Source organism: Pyrgilauda ruficollis, unplaced genomic scaffold (genome assembly GCF_017590135.1).
Source record: "Pyrgilauda ruficollis isolate IOZ18807 unplaced genomic scaffold, ASM1759013v1 scaffold4, whole genome shotgun sequence".
NCBI classification, from domain to species: Eukaryota; Metazoa; Chordata; class Aves; order Passeriformes; family Passeridae; genus Pyrgilauda; species Pyrgilauda ruficollis.
Genome location: NW_024525489.1, coordinates 14106426 through 14124984, shown reverse-complemented (window position 1 = coordinate 14124984; position 18559 = coordinate 14106426). Strand labels below are relative to the sequence as shown.

The 18559-nt window shown below is 40.9% G+C and overlaps 1 protein-coding gene across 1 annotated transcript in view; it reads right to left on the bottom strand.

Moving 5' to 3' along the window:
- Window positions 1-3564: 3564 nt before the first annotated feature.
- KIF26B (kinesin family member 26B) overlaps window positions 3565-18559 on the bottom strand; it is a 270861-nt gene continuing 255866 nt past the window's right edge. The window contains exons 13-15 of the mRNA XM_041477047.1: window positions 6866-7068; window positions 5721-5871; window positions 3565-4157 (exon numbers count right to left, since the gene is read on the bottom strand). Of these exons, the coding sequence (XP_041332981.1) occupies window positions 4009-4157; window positions 5721-5871; window positions 6866-7068 (503 nt within the window). The 3' untranslated portion in view covers window positions 3565-4008. The remainder of the gene's footprint in view (window positions 4158-5720; window positions 5872-6865; window positions 7069-18559) is intronic.

The window sequence follows — 18559 nt, the reverse complement described above, 5'->3', positions numbered from 1 at the left end:
AAAAGTGAAGAAATAAAACCCACACTTCAAGACAGACTTTTCTGTGACCAAACACAGGATATGGAATGTATTACTCCCAGCATCACTCCCAGCTTTCAGCCTCTATAATTGCCACGTTTAGAGATAAAAGAAAAAAATGCCAGTGCGTATCTTTGATCCCTTTTTGTACATTCTATGCATCTCTCACTAAGAATCACGTCAGAGGATCATGCCATTGCTTTGTGCTAGCTACTATTTTATGGACCTGCAAGTTTCAGAAGCTAGGATTTATGGCAGTCGGTCTTCTTAGACTGGATCGAAGACAGATGTTCAGCAAAAGCCCTGTGTGTGGCCTTTACACAAAATGAGAGGGTGTTAAATATGTAAGAGTAGCATGATCTTCTACTATATAGCTAACAGTAAATACCCCAAAAAATGGCAGATGGATGAATTTTCCTCACAACTGGATTTACTTTGTAATAACTCTTCTGATTCTTAATGCAATTGTGCCTCAGTTTTATCAGAGCAAGTGAGACGAGAAGAAAACCTAAGAAAGGAGAGTATTCATTTCCTTCCTTGTCCTTCTATAAAGTACAATTTGGGATTACTTAGATCTGAATGAATTGACCAGGAATTGTTTTGAGGCAAATGCAGGGCATGCATGGCAAAAGAAAAGATGTGTGACAAATGTACCAGGAATTAGGGCTCTCCCACACCATCCAGAGCACAAATTGACCCAGCTCCCAGAGCCAGAGCAGCTTCTACCTGCTGTGAGAGCTGACAGAGACAAGAGGGATGTCTAAATCACCCACAGCACAGCCGAAATCTGCAGCCTATGGTTACACTTGAATTTATGGCTATTGAGCAACTCCTGCCCCTTGTATGGATAAGGTTCATGCATGGCAAGAGCAGCAGCTCTCAGGAAGCGCCCCCAGATGCCGGAGGGGATGTGGAGCAGTGCTGGTGTTCCACAGCCAGCTCACAGCCCGACAATGAAGAGCTGCGATCTCCTGTGACACGTGCGAACAAAGAATTAACCTTCAAACCTAATTACATTAACACTGCTGTTTCCTGCTAAAGCTGTCCCAGGGAAATAAGATTGATTTCTGAATGTGAAAATGATTAGGCATTACATTCGTGCTGCTCTTGTGTATTTTGGGCTACATGATGCCTTTTTAAAAATCAGCATAAAAACAGCATTATACTGGCAATGCCTTAAAGAATGGAGCTTCCTGGATGTTTTGCAGAAGTGCATGTATCTTCTCTAAAAAGATGGCTACTGCAAACTGAGATCAATTTCATAATAAAGTCCTGAATGCTTTATGAGTTTTGCGAATGCTTGAGTTACAGTAATATAAATTTTGAAGTAAATGCTGTTTTCAAGAAGATGACGTTTTATCATGCCAAATCTCCACAAATTTTTTCATTCATTTTTTTGTATTAATCCATCACAATTCTTAAAAACATAGTGGCAAGTTCTGAAATGAAATGACAGAAAGTCAAGAATGCATATGGATTTTAGAATATGAATACTAGTATATTATGGGAGTTAATGGATACTCTAATTAGGTCCACAGAAATAAAATATTTGTAAGTACTGCAATTCTGCTCAATTAGTACAGGTTTTTTTAGTATGCTAAATTCATCCTTGGTATAATCAATTTGATTTCAGGAATTAATTTTTGTCCATTGTGATAAACAGGGTGAACATATGCTCTTACTCTTTAAAACAATGGCTAGGTACACATACTTTTTGCTGTGCCTCCTAAGCTACAGAAGTACCAAATCGAGCATCAATGAATAATTGAGTTACTGTGGGTGAGGAATATTACATGCAATAGGTATTTTACTATAGCTCTGAAATGTGTCCACTTGATTTATGGAAACATCACCACTCCCGTGTAAGTCATGGACTGTGTGCAGGGATTATTTCCTTGGCTCTCTGCAGCTGTACTCAATCCATGGGGCCCTGCAGAGAAGAGATGGCCTCCAAAGAACCAATATATTGTAACTGCTACTGAAATTGCTATAAAGAGAAGAAAGCCAGACAAATTGCATTGTTTGGGGGGATTTTCAGAGGTGGTTGGGGTTTTTTTCTGAGAAAAATGGATATGTCTTTAACATTTAGAATATTAATTTTGTGATAGGAAATTGCTGTGGAACAGACTAGAAAGCGACTCTCACACAGAAGCTTTTTTCCTTTCCAAATACTCCTATAGATTGTAAGTAGAATTTTCTACAAAATCCAGTGACGAAGGCAATAGAAGTGAGTAAGGTTCATTATTACAAGTTGTAGAGCACTAAAAGAAAATAAAAGTATACAAATGTTACTTCTACTTTTTAAAAAAGCTTTTCTGTTCACCTAACCACTAGAAAATCTACTAGTATTATTTTACCATTGGGACTTGCTGCTTGGGGTATTGTAAGATGGCATTGATATGATGGTACAGGTAAAAGAAGAGTTGCAGTTAAGTACAGCAGTTATTGATGCATTTTAAGTATATTAAATGATAGTCTTATTTCTTCGTGAGCAACAGGAGAGTAGCACAAATCTGAGAGAGGAATTTTTGTGAGTGTGCTTATTTCAGTATAAAGGAATAAGAAACCTAATTCAACAAAATAATTCTTCATGCTCATATGTGATTAAAATGCGGTTTTGCACATTTGTTTATGAAATATGAAGGATATTCCTTCCCACATATTATTTTGTAGAAAAAGAGGCCAACTAGTAGAATAATTGAATGTGTAGGGAGGTGCAGACCTTGTCCTTTTGATGTCAATATGAATTTTGCCATGGCTTCAGGTACTGAGGATTGGTAAAGATGCCATAGCCAACATGCCTGAAGTGCTGTATCTACTCATTTGCTTTATTTCCAGATGTGCTGAGCTGAGCAGAGCCTGCACTCCTCAGGTACATGTGAGTACGGACACACTGGGCCAGGGATCAGAAGCTGACAAAAAATGTCTCGCAGTGGTGTATCTCATAAAGAGATGAAGCTAAATGTTATCAGTCATAGTCTCAAGAAAGAACAAATCACTCATTTTTGGACTGATAAACATGGGAACACTTAGATTAGAGGGCACTTTTCCAGCAAATTACTAGCACCAGAAAAAGGGGTTAGGATAAAAGTACTTCTTCATTCATAACTCCAGCCAGTACAAAGAAAAACATATATGAACAAGAAAACAAGTTACGGGGGTTGGATCAAATTGAAAAGATATTTAGTTCACAGTAATGTCACTTCTCTCTCATACACTGCAAAACCTCCAGGCTGGGAAATTGATGGTGGTCTCCAGCATATAAGAGAGTACAGAAGAGCATTTAAACAAACCTTATTCTCTGCTAGAAATATGTTTGTGTCATCTGGGAAGCTGAATTTCTCTTTGAGTGGCCTTACTCTGGTAACAAGAAAAGACAGTTAACATTTATTCATATGTTGTACTGATTAGGAAATATCTCTACAAACACAAGTTACTTAGAAACAGCAAGTCTGAAATAGGAGAAAACACCAAGAGAAAAACAAGCTGTAAATACATTTCAAAAGTGTATTTGCTTTTTTTTTTTTTCCTTTTTCTTTTCTTGACTAGCACCATCTGTACACAATAAAGTATGAACATAAATGTTTGGATAACAAAGATTTGCAAGGCACTTGAACAGTTTTTCTGGATAGGTTTTCTTTTAATGAACCTCTCAATGGAAGTCCCACAACCACCCTTCCTCCTTCCTCAGCTAATGCAGGGAAAGAAGTGTCTTCTGCCAGCAGTTCTTATTTACAGACATGTCCTTAAAAGGTTCCACAAAGTGCTCTTTTAGGCTAAGAGTATCAATAACCTTCTATCTCCATTTTCCATGCTTGTTCTGTTTGGTTTTTTAACACTACTCCTCTGTATAGTATAGCAAATCTCTCATACACATAGCTGAGACTTGACTCCAACCTTCATCCTCATTCTTTTGTCTTTGGGATGCTGTTTGGAAGGGAAAAGGAGGATGGCAGAGATGTGCATTGAAATCCTCTCGAGGTTCATCCTTTACCGGCGTCTAGAGGTGATATCAAAACAGGTGATCATCATGAGATGGGCCTTGCAGAAGTTGACACGGTTTTCCAAACGCTCAGTCACACATTCCAGGGCCTCCAAGTATTCCAGAGAATCCAGCTCAAATACCTGCTCCAGATCAACTGTGAGAAAGAAAATACACAGATAGGAAAGGTAGACCATACTTAGTGATGGCTGGTGGTAGAGTCAGAGCTAATTCAAGTCTTCAAACTCATCAGTACTATATACAACATCACCTGTGGATTGCCATTGTCTTAAAAAGTTGCCTTTTCTGTTTCATGATTATTAAAATGACACAGCAGCTTGCCCACAGTGAAAAATGCTCTTAAGTTGCACTGGATCCTTTCTGGAGCCATCTGCTCTGCCATCCTCCTCAGAACTGCAGTTGCCTTTGCCGTGCTCCTTCATCCTCCAGCATATGTTGAATACTAAGCATGTACTGACTGTTTCACACATTCTGCTGACCAGAAAGAGCTTTAAATAGTTGCTCTCTCCTGGGAGGGAAATCCCTTTGCTGAATTTAGAACTTGGAATTTAAAACAAACCTCTAGGGTCCTTGTTCCTCACACCTTTCCCTATTCCATGTGATTCCCACTAAACCACTCCAGCAAAGCAAGGGACGGCACGCACATCAATCCCTCCAACACAAGTGCCCAGCAGCTTCCATGGAAGCCAAATGTGAGATACATTGTCTGAGCCAGCACTGCCCATCATATCTGGTTCCTGATGTCTCTGCAACCCTCCAGGCCTTCTGCACTTACCACATCGGAATTAGAAACAAAGGCATCACACAGTAAGGGGACAGCAGTGCATAGCAAATTCTCTCCCTCTTTAAAACTGTCCTGTTTAACTCTCTTCCTTTATAGTGTTCCTGAAACCTATACTGTGGTTGTTTTGCAGAATGTACCTATCTATCTGATGTCAACTTAAAGCAGCCGTTAAAGGAAGAGTTAGGATGTCATAAGGGAATACACCAGACATCCTTCTTTTGCTACTTGCAATTACCCTAAATAAACTTTTGCACATTGTGGGATTTTTTCTAGAACTCTTTGATATGAACTTATCTGCTTGCTAATACTAAAAACTGTTGTATAAGTACTGCAGTACTCTTTATGGTTTTTTCCTTGGAGGTGCTGAGGACCTTCTTCATTTGAATGTGAATGCCCTTTAAGCTCTCTAAACTTTACACATCTATTGTTATAAAAAATGGGCCAAATTTCATTTCATTTCATTTCATTTCATGTAAGCCCACTGCTGCCAAGGGACAAGTTTGCTCCACAGTGTTATTTTGTGGTAGAAGAGCAGATTTATAATATTGCTCATATATTTGAGTGATCTGAGGCCAAAGAAAAAATCTCATTTTCAGGACCTGTGGACTGAAACGTGTGAATGTTAATCTACCAGTGGCAACATCCACCACTAGAATGCTGTACCATTTCAACCTTCAGCTCCCAGGCAAAAAGGATTGTTCAGTTCTACTGTTAACATTTAATAAGAGTTACAGAAAATAGTTCTAGAAAGACAGTCAATCTAAAGCTTGCCCTAAGGTCCTATGTTTGTTCATTTTGGTTTACAAACAGTAGCTTACATCTCACTCTTACCAGACATTCCTGCTTCCTTCCATCCCCCATATTAAATAAACCGAAGGAAACCTATGAGTTCAGGCAATAAAACAATGCTCTTACATTCACTGAGCCACTTATTAGGATCCAGCATCAGGTACTGTTTGGTCACCTCCAGTTCTCTCATTAACCACTCATACTTCGCCTTGACCTCAGCGATTCTCTGCTGGCGATGCTCCAGGATTTTCAGCTTGGCATTGAAACATATCACCTCCTGCCAGCCAGGAAAAAGAAGCAGAGAAAGAATAGGTGAAGAGGAGAAGAAATACCCAGGTCCATTCAGTGAAATGATCTCCCAATCAATAATACTGACAATGAGCTGTTTATACTGGAAGCTTATGAATCACTGGATTAAATCATCCATCATCTGCTGTATTTTTATTGCTTTTGTTTGGTTTTCATGTTTTCCATCAGTGAGCTTTGGAGACTTTGTAATGGTAGTTAATAATAAACCATAATAATTAATACCAGGCAGCATCTTGAAATTAGATTAACTGTAGGAAAACATTTCTTTTTTTTCACCACAGTTTGGCTAAAAAAATCTAAGCTCTTGGGAATAGAAAATCCATTGCTTGCGGTATTGAAAGCCTAAATACACCCCCGTGCTTGGTGCATAAGTAATGCATTAGTCATGTTTTGAAATAAGAGAACTGGTAGCAATATCAAATTTGAAACATCCTTAAACAAAGGGAGTATGTTATGAAAAGCTCTAGCAATTCATAGTCATTAATAAAGAAGATATATTTTCTGTAAAGCTCTGGAGCACAGTAACAGCATGAGGTGCAGTGCTGGAGACAGCCAGCCTGGCCTCACATGACTTCTGAGGTGTGGCAGCCACAAAGACGTGCAGCAAATGAAACCATCTGAGGACTGTGCTACCCTTGCTAGTGTGGAAGCAATTCCAATAACAGAAGTGTCCTCATCCAAGCCTGTGTGAAGGTCTCAACAATATTTCACAATCTCCTCTGTAAACAAATCTGCTGTGGGTGAAGTGCAGTGGAAACCCTGCTCCAACAAGTTTCTCCAAAATCACAAACAGCTTCAACAAGTGTCAGAGGCTAGGAAGAAAAAAATGCCTTAAAATAATAATGAAGTTTATAACCCATCATCACTCTAAAATATTCAACCTCATAGACTCCACCCAATCATATGTTTTATGCTGACCTTTGCAATTCACGCCTGCCAGGAGATGACACAGATTGACTCACCTTGCTGTCCCCACCTCGCCGTCGCTGGAGCCTCTCCACATCATCTATCTCATAGACTTTGATCTCAAAGGGCTCCCCCAGCCCCCTCTGCCCGCTCCGCAGCGGCCCGTCCACCCAGCGGACCCCGGGGCTGTTGGCAGGCTTCCTTGCTGGGGAGGCGGTGTCAAGGGATAAAGCTGGAATAAGCCTCCTCCTCTGTGAACCTGCAAATGGAGGAAGTGCCACTGCATGTCAGCACAGCTATTGCTTCTCCTTTGCATTGCGGAGAAGTCTACAAATGAAATATGTTTGGCCTTCTCAGACATAGAAGAAAACGGAGGGAAAACGCAGGGAGGCCGTGGGAGCTGTAGCTGCAATGTGCAGTGCCCACCCACCATGAGTGACACCCTCAGTGCCCCTTAGTGCCTGACTCCAGATCTGACACCCAGAGGGCACACATCCCCTGAAGTTCACAGAGCCTGTGTCTGCTCCCTGTTGATTAGGTCTCAGCACATACAGGTGAGCCCATGAAGGATCCAAGCCAGCAGCATGGAACCTGTCTAGCCTGGCTTTCCTATCTCTTTACTGCTACTTACAGTCAAAGGACAAGCATTAGCCAGCCTCTGCCAAGTGCCTGCCACATAAGATGCCAAGTCAGGGCCTACGGTAGAGCAAGGAGTAGAATGTGTGTCCCCGGCCTAATGGCAGTGGTTTGTTGGGAGAAAGAACAAAAACACACAAAAAAAAAGAAAAAAAAAATCAACAGGTTGCATTTCCTCGCTTGTTAATACAATCAGAGCAATGCCTTGGTTGAAAAAAAGAAACAAACAAACCAAAACTAAAAGTTTTGTAGCTGACACAGGGTCTTCCCTAAGATACAGCAGGAACAAAAAGGATGGGAGAAGCCAAAAACAAAAACCGGAGCCAGCAAGTTTGAAGGAAACTATTAACTGGCTTTCTTGGCTGCAAATACATAAGTGATGCCAGCCAGCAGGGAAGAGATGCTGAATGATCATGCAGATTTTATTTTAAAAATAAGATAAAATCATTTATAGGAATTTCCCACATTACATTTATTGAGACTTGAATGGAAATAGTTTCAACATGTCTGTCAATTTTGTGCTTCAATAAAAGCTAAAAAACCCCAAAATATCTATTGATTGCCTAATTTTTGGATTTTCAAGTAAGAAACTATTGCCTAGTTTCATTCATGGGAGTCTGCTTCTGTGCTGACTTTGAGAACTATTCACATCTTATCCCATGATTTCTGAGTACAACAGTCTGTGCTAGAAACCAGTAGGTCTGTGTTAGAGACAAGTAATTTAACTGCAAATTCTAGCTTTAAAATGGATGAGAATGGTCTATTGGAAAGCCTAGTCTACAGAGCTTTTATTTGGATACATCTGAGATAACCCAATGCAGGAAAAAGAGCACAGCCAGAGCTGATTGACAGAGTTCCGGGTAGACAGAGAGGTTTGCAAGGCTCCTTTACACCAAACAACCTGAGACTGTCATCCTATGACACTTATCATAGCTGAGTTTATTTCTCAAACTGCAGCCCAGCAAAAAAACTCATGCCAGAGCAAATGAAGCCTTACAAATACCAGCAAGCAGGAGTTTTTTTTAGTTCTGTGGTACCAGTCACTGGAAGACAATGTCAGCATTCCCTTACCTTGAATGGATTTCAGTTAATCTCTAGATTAAACTGCCTGATCAAGAGAAGAGTCAGATCTTGATAAAAGGAAAAGCAAGACCATTACCATAGCCAAAAACTGACAAGAAGAAGACAGACAGTTTGGGAAGACCCCAATAAACTGTGATTCTAAGGGTGACTCCTGCCACCAGTGCTAGACATCTTGATAAAAGGAAAAGCAAGACCTGACCCATTACCATAGCCAAAAACTGACAAGAAGAAGACAGACAGTTTGGGAAGACCCCAACAAACTGTGATTCTAAGGGTGACTCCTGCCACCAGTGCTAGAGAAAGGTAACCAAATGCTGGGAGCAGCTGCATACTTGAAGGGAAGTGAGAGAGCATGGTGGACTATTCAATTTTATTACACGCAGGGAGAGATCCTTAAATAGGATCAGCCCCTCCTGGGAAACAAGTCCTCTGCTTGTTTAGATGGGAAGGGCCCTGAGTATCATCCTAGTGTCATTCAAGATCAAAAAGATTCAGGCATTAAGCAAGTTTTTAAATACTTTTGAGGCTTTTGGCCATGGTGTTTTACAGAAGCAGTCTCTCAAATTTTGACTGAGTGTAAATACAATCTCTTGGCTGTTTGACAACTTTTAGAGCCAGCAATATCTATAAGCATCAGATGTGACCTTCTGTTTAATGCACCCAGTGCTGTTAATAATTTTTTCTTTCTGCCCCACAGTAATGGTCACATCTCCTTTCCTGACATGCCTTTAGACTAGCTCCAGCATTTCAAGGAAGCAGCTGAGCAGACTGGAAATTCCTTCTGCCCAGATCTCCATGCATGGCTGGATTACAACTAAGTGCCCTTTTCCGTGATGTTTGATTTTCTTCCTCTTTTCCCTACTGTGGCTGTTAAAACCACCTTCTTGTGTAATGAAGCACTTTTAAACAACCCCACTGGAAAAACTCTGTCTCCAGCCAGAGTCAAAGTCCACATCCAAGACTGTCTAGAAATGCAGGTGGATGGCTCCAATGCACCTTCCCACAAGAACAGCAAAAGGGTCCTACTTTGAACAAAGCAAAACAGCTTGCTGGGGTATGAAGTAGAGGAATGATAGTAATTTTTTTTTGCATTTTGTTCCCCTTCATATCCATTTGGCTTAACGGGAAGCAGAAGTCTGCAGTGTAGAAGGAGGGCTCCAACCTGAGGCTTCCTTTAATAGCACTTGGCCCTTGGAGAGGGGCAGCTGAGAGTGCAGCAGTGGCAGGAGACATTAACTCATTGTGTTTTTCTAGGCAGAGCTCGTGTCTGGGTTGCCTGTGAGTTATGACAACAGAACAGGCTGCAGCTCCTGGTGCACTGGGGCAATGTAGCAGGGCAGAGCTGCCTCACACAGCCTCCTTCCCACCCTCTGCCAAGGGGCTCCTCTGGGACACAGGTGACCTGCACGGGGCTTCCAGGGGGTACAGCTGTGTGAGACACAGAGGAGAAAGAAAAAGAGAGATGTCTCTTATCTGCACCTTCAATGCTGACTCAGGATTATTTATCTGAGGTATAGAGTCCTTTGAGGAGAAATAAAAGATCTTCTTCCTCTTTCTAGTAAGGTAAAAGTGGATCTAGTTTGTTCTAAACATAGGCTTCTTATGAGCCCAGGTAGAGAAAATAATGGTGCCATTTGACAGGGGGCTCCTGACACTGACCTCTCCATTTAGTCTCTGGTTTTTATCTTGTTTTATGTTAATTGGGATCAGTAAGGAGATACAGCCTAAGCAACGCTTTGGGGTGAATATCACAAAGCAGCTGACAGCTTTCTCATCCCTAACAACACACAACAATTAAATTGTTAAAATTAATGCAGTTTTCCATTAATATAGAAAATATCCACCTGAAGTCCCAGATTTATTGGGTGCACTTGATGGAGTTAGGATCTCATCAGTTTTGACTCTGTAATAAATAACATGCTTTGTGGGAATTACAGCACATTACTCCTCTATTCCCTATGTATGACTTATGAAGAAAGTGGGCATCCAGGGAGCTCAACAGGAGCAGATCTCAGCACCCTCCCACCTCTGCACCATGGCAAACTGGCTGACCCACCCACCACGTAAATAGAATTAATTCCTCCATTCAAAAAAGAAATTTATACCAAAAATCAATCTGAAAGAAACACAGTAAGATGAACCCAGGGTAAAATAACTTCACGTTCATTTATGACCATGCAGTATGTAAAGCAAAATGTCATTTGCTAAATGCCCTGAAGGATATGTTTTTCACTTAGTTTGAGTTTATCCACTCTCAGAATAACCCCTCTTGAACCTAGCTTGAGTATGAATAACCAGGCTGTGAAATAGCCATGAAAATACACAGGATATAAGATCTGCTTTGCAACAGATCTATTGCTCTACCTTAAGCAATAGGTTAAGGTTTGGCCAGGTTAAGTTTTAAGATAAAGAGAGTAGCACAGCAGTGAGAGCATGCAGTGTGAAAATAGATCTGACTGAAGAGTGGTACTGAAGCTACAGTGTATTTCAGCAAAAGTAAGCCCAGAGAAGCCCTAAGGTATGAGAAATACAGACCAAGGTATGTGAGGGTAACTTTAAGGCTAAAAGGCACACTGACCTCAGTGAAATTGCCAAACTGCAAAAGGATGTGTGCTTATAAAAGTACGTTTTGACCAAGGCAAAAGCTCTAAAAAGTCTGGTTTTGCTTAAGTTCTGTATATTTTGGAGTGTTCCCTTTGGGCTTCTTTCCAGGCACACATTCCAGATTGAGCATCTTTTCTGTGAAAAAGGTAAAGGCAAAAACTTCAAGTACAAAATCTTAATGAAAAACAGTGTGATGCGTATTTCTTCAAAGCAGGATACATCCAAATGGGATGCAAAACAACTGCTGTCCTAGAAATTTCAGGGTGTTTTAAACAGAAAATGAAACTGTAACTGGATATAACAACATTTCAGAAGTTTATACTGTGTGCTCAAAGGCAGGATGTGGAGCCAAAGCTATTCCCCACAGCATTTAATGTTATGAGATGCAAAATTGCCTTTGTGTACAGAACCTGTTCTTCAGCATTTTGGTTTTTCTCACCAGACAGTCAAAGGAAATTACAAAAACCAAACCTGGCTCACTAGAGCAGTACCCCTAAGCTATTCCTTCTGTGGCTCCAACAGCAATAGCACCAATGTAAGTTGTAGCATCAAGCTTTTCTTACTAGCAAAGATTATCTATCCTATTTCCTCTGCTGCTCCTTGCTATCTGACAACAGGGCTCCTGCTGTTTGAGTCTAAAATGTGATGCTGACTTTGTCTCTCATTCTTATTTCCTAGTGGGATCTGCCCTTATGGTCAATTGTCCATGACTGAATCAACTCCTCCCTTTCCTTTGACCTCCTTTCCGCTACTTTATTTCATTGCCAGTGCAGAGCACACAGCTATTCACTCCATGGATTTTCATACAGTTTGCACAGTTCCCCTCCTGAAGGGGAAGTCATTGCCAGTGTTTTCAAGTGGAAGGCCCCTCTGATGATGTGGGCATTTCATGAGAAGTATTTAGGGTTCCCATCTTGAGGTCAGTACTCCAAACACCAAAGAACCAAGGTCTATATTGCCAGAAAATCCAAACAACAATCTCTCATCCTCACAGCTCAGATTAGACAGATTGCATAGAAAGGACCATGTTGCACCCTAATACCTGGAATAGGATACACTGAGAGGATCCATCATTCAGAAGAAAATTTTCTATGTCCATCTCACTGTAAAATAATTCAGGCCATATTCTGTACTGACTGTTACACAAGCCCATTGTTGTGAATTGATAAGAAGTAGAAGGACACTTGAGGCAATAAATCACTTGTTTCCTGTTTATTGGAATAAAGCATGCTTGTTTACAATATTTCATCCACACCTATACTAGATATGTTGTTTCTGTACTGGTACAAGGAATATGCTGATGTACATCCAAGTTCTAATTTTTTTCTATCAACACAGTTAATTTCTGTCTACCCAGTTTGTTTCTTAACCTTGCTTTCTGAAATGCTGTCTTATTTTTAAAGGAGTTTTTCAGGGCAGTTTAGAGCTGGTGAATGAGCACTGCCGAAACCAGATCAGAAAGCAGCCCTCCTGCAGCATGGCAGGTTGACAAGTAATCTGGGAGATGCTCCAGGGAAGATGCACATCACCCACAATTCCTAGCAAAAAAAAAAAAAAAAAAAAAAAAACCCAAAAAAAACAACCAACCAGCATCTCTTCTAAACATTCCTCTCTCTTCAGGCTGGATTTTGGTTTAACAGGCATTTGTCAGCATTGTGGCATTATTTAAGAAGCTGGTTATTATTACTACGGTACTGCAGTGAAGAGCTTCTCCAGTCTTGGACAGCAAAGGCAGAGGCTGGAGGGGGAAGGGCTCTAAAGCCAGAACATTAGCTCCCACTAGGACAGTGGTGGAGGCATTCCAGTGAGCCAATTCTGTGGCAGTGTCAGGAGCAGGTTTTATTTACACCCAGCCTAATGGTGTGCGACTCAGTCATGCATGTTACATGGAGCCTTCACCGTGCACAATAGCCTGCTGCCACTTCCTCTATTAAATCATTCCTATGTTCATGTGGCTGAGAGCTCAGTGCTGGCATGCAGTAGTCAAGCGTGTAAAAAATGATTACTCTGATCCCTTTCAACGCAGATTTGCTGCATGAAATGGCCTGGCTTTGACCTGGGAAAATCAATGCTGTTGTTTTAATGAACAAAAAAAAAAAAAAAAATTGGAGCTGAAGCCTGCACTTCCCCTCCCTCTACGCCCCCCAGGGTTGTCCAGTCAGCAAGTCACATGCATGAAGTGGTCACCTGCATGCAAACAGCATTTACTCATGTCATTCTAAACATCCTTTGTCATGGTAAAAGCATAGTACAGGATATCATTTAGCTACCATCACTTGTAAGCAAGTTAAAGTAGAAACGGTGGAGGTGCCCTACAGCTTTCTGATACAAAGGGCAATTTTCAGCTCCCCACACTGTGCCTTAGGCAGTCTAAACACGAACCAAATTCCTTTTCACTTGGATTCAACAAGAAAAGCTCAGACTCTCTTTGTTGGTGTTTTGTTTCGTCATTATCATTTTGGCCATGTTTCAAAATGTGATGCTTTGCAATATTGGTTGGAGACAGACTTTCATAATTTACAGTCCATAGATTCAGCCTCTGGCTTTTTCTGCTGCTTTCATAGAAGGAGCAAAGTGCTTCCAGAGAGTAAATATGTTCAAACATAGAGTTTTCAGGGTTTTCCAGGAGCCTGTAAATCTCCATCTTTAAAACCATCCCATCAGTGAAACCCAGAGCACTCCAGCATGAGGAAAAAGGAGGCCAATTGTAGTTAATTAGTCATGCCTTAACAGTCTGTCTTTTTATTGAAGTGTTTAAAACCATGTACCAATTTGCTCTTCCTTGGTGTTGAAAGTTAGTACCAAGAAAGAGCTACAAGGAATTATGAAACTTTACTATGAATGTAATCAAATGCTGCAGCAGGAATCTTTAATTATCTGTAGTCAGATAGTTCCCCATGCACAGAAGATGAAAGGCACATGCACGAACACACACACACATTCACACACCCAAATCCTATCCTGGACTGACAAAAGCAGGGTTCTCCAGATTCTGAGATATGCAGCTCCAGCTCAGGGCATAGCTTTAAACTTCAGGGATTCAACCTTTGGAAACCTTAATTTTTCCCCAGTCTTGTTTCTACTAGGCCTGACTTTCAATAATATCTCTTAGGGTTTTGTTATCTGATGTTCACTGATACTTAACACTCAGGAAAATGTTAAGTACCAGTAGCCCTGACTGACCCGACTGGGAAGTGCTTTGCTGAGAAGGACTTTATGCCCAAAGTCTGATGTCTTTGAGCTGCCTCCTTCTGTCTCACATCTTTTTCTCATGCCCCAGTCCCAGCAGAGGGCCTGTGCACACCAGCTGCGAGGCAAAGTGCAGGGTCCCCACCAGCACCCAATGGCTGCTGCTCACCTGCTGCTCCCCCAGCCCTGCTTGGACCACAGATCACTGCCCTGTGTTTCACCCTGCTGGCAGAAGCTCCAGCACCAGCAGAGCTCCAAGCTCAGACTCAGCTCCAAAAAGCCACAAAACTAGATGAATCAAAGGGATACACTCCTTAGCAGAAGTCTGTCCTATCTCAGAGGGCTGCAGAAGTGACAGACTAAAGCCTGTAGGTCTAACTCAATGTTACATGGGTTGGGGACTTTCTTAGGTATCCAGCCTTATCTCATAGGGAACAGGAAAGAAAACTGCTCCAGGAAGATCAGTGTAATCTCCATAAAATGCTTTGTTTAAGATGAATGATCTCAGAACCTCTCCTGTTCTGTTGTTCCCAGGGAAGATTTCCTTAAAGAGACTACTGGAACACTGTAAGGGGCAGGAACGTGTAAATATATGTAGGAGAGGGCAGAAAAATCTGGAAACAACACATTTATGCATGTAACATGAAAATGCAAACGGGGCTTGGCTCAACTGCATAAACCTTATTAGAGCCTGGACTCTTCCTTTGCTATTACCTCAGAGTGGGTGAGACCCAGAGTTAACACCAAGGTTCCATCTCTGAAATCATCCAGTCATGTTTTGCATTGAGAATTATTTTAAAGCAATGCCCACATACATCCAAAGTCAGTAAAAGATGCTAAAATCAAACCAGAAGAGCAAAAGGCAGGTAGATAACACTTTTGATCCAAGGGCCTTCCTATTACTTTTTTTTTTTGTACCAGCATTATCTACTTTTATGAGCTGGTAACAAGAGAACACAGAAATTACACGAGTTGCCCAAGGTGATACAGCGAACCAGCAGCACACCAGAGAATACAACACAGATCTTGCAAGCCCTAATTTGCTGCTCTGCCTGCCTCCCTCTCATATCTGTTGCACCCCTGGGATACAAATACAGCTTTGGTAAAACGAAAGTTCAACCAGAACACATTCCCTGATCACATACAGGAGTATGTACTATAAAAGCACCCTTATCACTGCCTTTCCATGGAGTGGCACTGGGCCACCACACTTGGAATTTCTGTGGAGTTAAAAAATAATAAATAAGTGCTGCAACTTGTAACTGTACAAACTATGCCCTAAGACTTCAGTGTGCTCAAAAGAGCACTGCCTACACAAGAGAAAGGAAGCTGGAGCCAGATAGAAATATGGCTGAGATGCCAACTGTTTCTTACAGGGAAGGAAGGGCTAATGGAGTGAACAAAGAAATCAAAGTACAACATAGTTGTACAGATGATTGCAGGCAAAGAAGGAAGAAGGGCCCGCCACAAAAAGAAAACAACAAATGGCACTCTGTTTTCCATTGCTCAGCAAAGGCAGAGGAGGATGTATGGCAAAGTCAGTTGTGGTTGAGGGTAGGAGTCGAGGGTACCTGTAATTCAACCCTGCATCTGACACTCGCTTGGCTGAGGGCATTAGGCAAGTCAGTAACACTCTTTACCTTCATTTCTCCATCTGTAAAATGGGGTCTGGAATAATACTTACACCACAGTGTGGATTAAAGAGAACCTATACAAAGCTTTGAAATGTACAACCGCAGATCAGGGTTAAATAGCTTTGTTTCTGCCACAGACAGTCACTTTGGGCCAATATATGTTGACAAGATGTTACAAGACCAATGTTAGATGTTAGAAAAATAGGAATATTTATTAAATGCATAGGTTAGCTTCAGGGGAAAGGCTTATGTGCTTCATGAGGCAAAGACATGATTTTTCAATAGGTACCAGAATGCAAAATGAATTTTTTTATTATTATTGTTTACATCTAATTTTGTACATACACAATTTTGTACTGCACTGTCTGTGAACTGTACAGTTACCCAGACAGAGCCCAAAAATTAACCTAAGGCTAACAGTGAAGGATATGAACTAGCTTTATCCTTCAAAAGCTGTCAGGGTAGGTCTGATGCTTCATGTATGACATTCAGGGCAGAAGCACATACACATACAAATAACGCACTTAAGAGCACTGAAAGACAAGATCTTAATCTCAAGGAAAAATGATGTCTCTCCAATGTGTCAGAACTTCAAAAGTAATTGTGAGATCTTCTGGTGATTCTCTTAAAGACTCTTTATAGCTCCTTTTACAGGGGCCTTGGGCTGATTCATGTTGATCGTGTCTGACAGCTAGCATTTCTGTTAATAATAATCATAAATAAAGTGGACAAGGTTGCCTGACCTGAAATGAGCATATCTATAGTGCCATATCCATTACAGCACAGTGGATCTGTGACCGCAAATCAGGAAAGGTCCAATGCTCTTGACACTTTGTATTAAAATAATATCTGTCTTTAAGATCTCAGAACCTTTGTGTGCTAGCTTTTTCATTAAAAAGTGTTCCTTAAGAGATAACACTCACACTATAAGAAAGGAGATGCTACAGAGGATGAAAGATTACAAAACCTCACATTTTTTCATTATACAATAAAAAAACATTTGCAAACAGCTCTATTCTCCCTTATACCTTAACTCCTCCTTCATGTTCTCCTGCATTGAAGTAATAATCCTGGTTTCATGCCATCATAAATCCGCTGACATGTGAAAAATTATACTATTATCAAACACATCAAAACAGAATTATGATTTCACTGCTGCCAGATAAAATGCAAACAGGAGCTGGGTTATATGAAAGCGAAGCCTGATTAATTTCTGGACAGTGGTTTTCGGCTAGAAATAAGGATGGTGGTAAAGATTGAGTTTTTAATTTCCATAAAACCCCTGGTTGCACTTATACACACAAGTCATTCCAAACAATATAGGAATTACTTGCTGATATAGGGAATCACTCTCAAAAGTAAAGTACCAGAGATGCTACACTAAGAATCTCTCCACATCAGGTGACATGCTGAATGAAGAGAGAAGCTTTGTAAATTACGTTAAGGGAGGTCAATGTGCCAGGCTATGCTGTCCACTGGGGCAGGCAATTTCCAAGGACACAGACAGGCCCTTCACTGGAAACCCTGCACCCCAGAGATTCATGTCCAGCATCAGGCAGATAATTGCATTGTTGCTGACTGAGGAGAGAGGAACCACCTCACACCAGCAATTAGAATAAAGAGATTAATTTTTTGGCCAGCAAAAAAAGGTGTATTTGAGGAAAAAGACAGGTCAAATGTTACACAGGAGTAAAAAAGCAGCAAACTCCTCATGTTCCCTGCTAATGAAAGGTTCATACTTACCCCATCATTTGATAATTTTGCATACCTGCACTGTATGACAAACCACTGTCAATGTTCCACCAGGTAGGCTCAAGGCCTCTTCTTTCCTGGTGTGTCCTCCAGACTGCTACAAGAACAATGTTAAACCTGAGTCTCAAGCTGATCTCTCTTTCACAGCTCCCTTTTCATGACCACTGACACAATGTTTAGTCCTGCACAGGGGTTATCAAAAGCCAAAGCTGCAAGCCAAAATACAACCCTGGTATAAAATACAACACACATATGAAGCTTGTCTGTAATTAGAACACCTCAAAGACAATACTTTTGTCACTCATATTTCCAGCCTTGTCCAGCCTCCAATGTGCTACCAAAGCAGAGAGAAGTGAAATGAAACAAGCAGTTTTGTGAGCATCAGAGTTAACAAATACTGGTCCTCTAGTGATTCAGTTTGGGGATGAACTCTGGAGTCTAAAGAATCCAGAGGCTCTGCCTGAAGTTTTCTCAGTTTGTTTGTAAAATATCAACCTTGGGGGAATAAGGGGGACATTCTGTAGTATCTAATCTGTTCTCTCATCTGCACAGCTGCCTGGTTTTTTTCATAGAAATTGATAAACTTTTCCATCTAAATGACCCATGGAAAATTTCCATATTAGATTGGCAGCTTCTCCACAAGACACAATCGAGCTGTCACTTTACATACTCAAATGTCCATCTCATGGACAGCTTTGTTTTCCGTTTCCACAAGACAGAAATCATCCTTCTCTTCCTCGCAAGTTATTATTAAAAAGTTTATATTTGAAAGGGGTTTTTAGAGTCAGAGCTCTTCAGAAAGAGGAAAATCAATTTAGTACCATTTAACTGAAGGGATAGGAAAAGAGATTT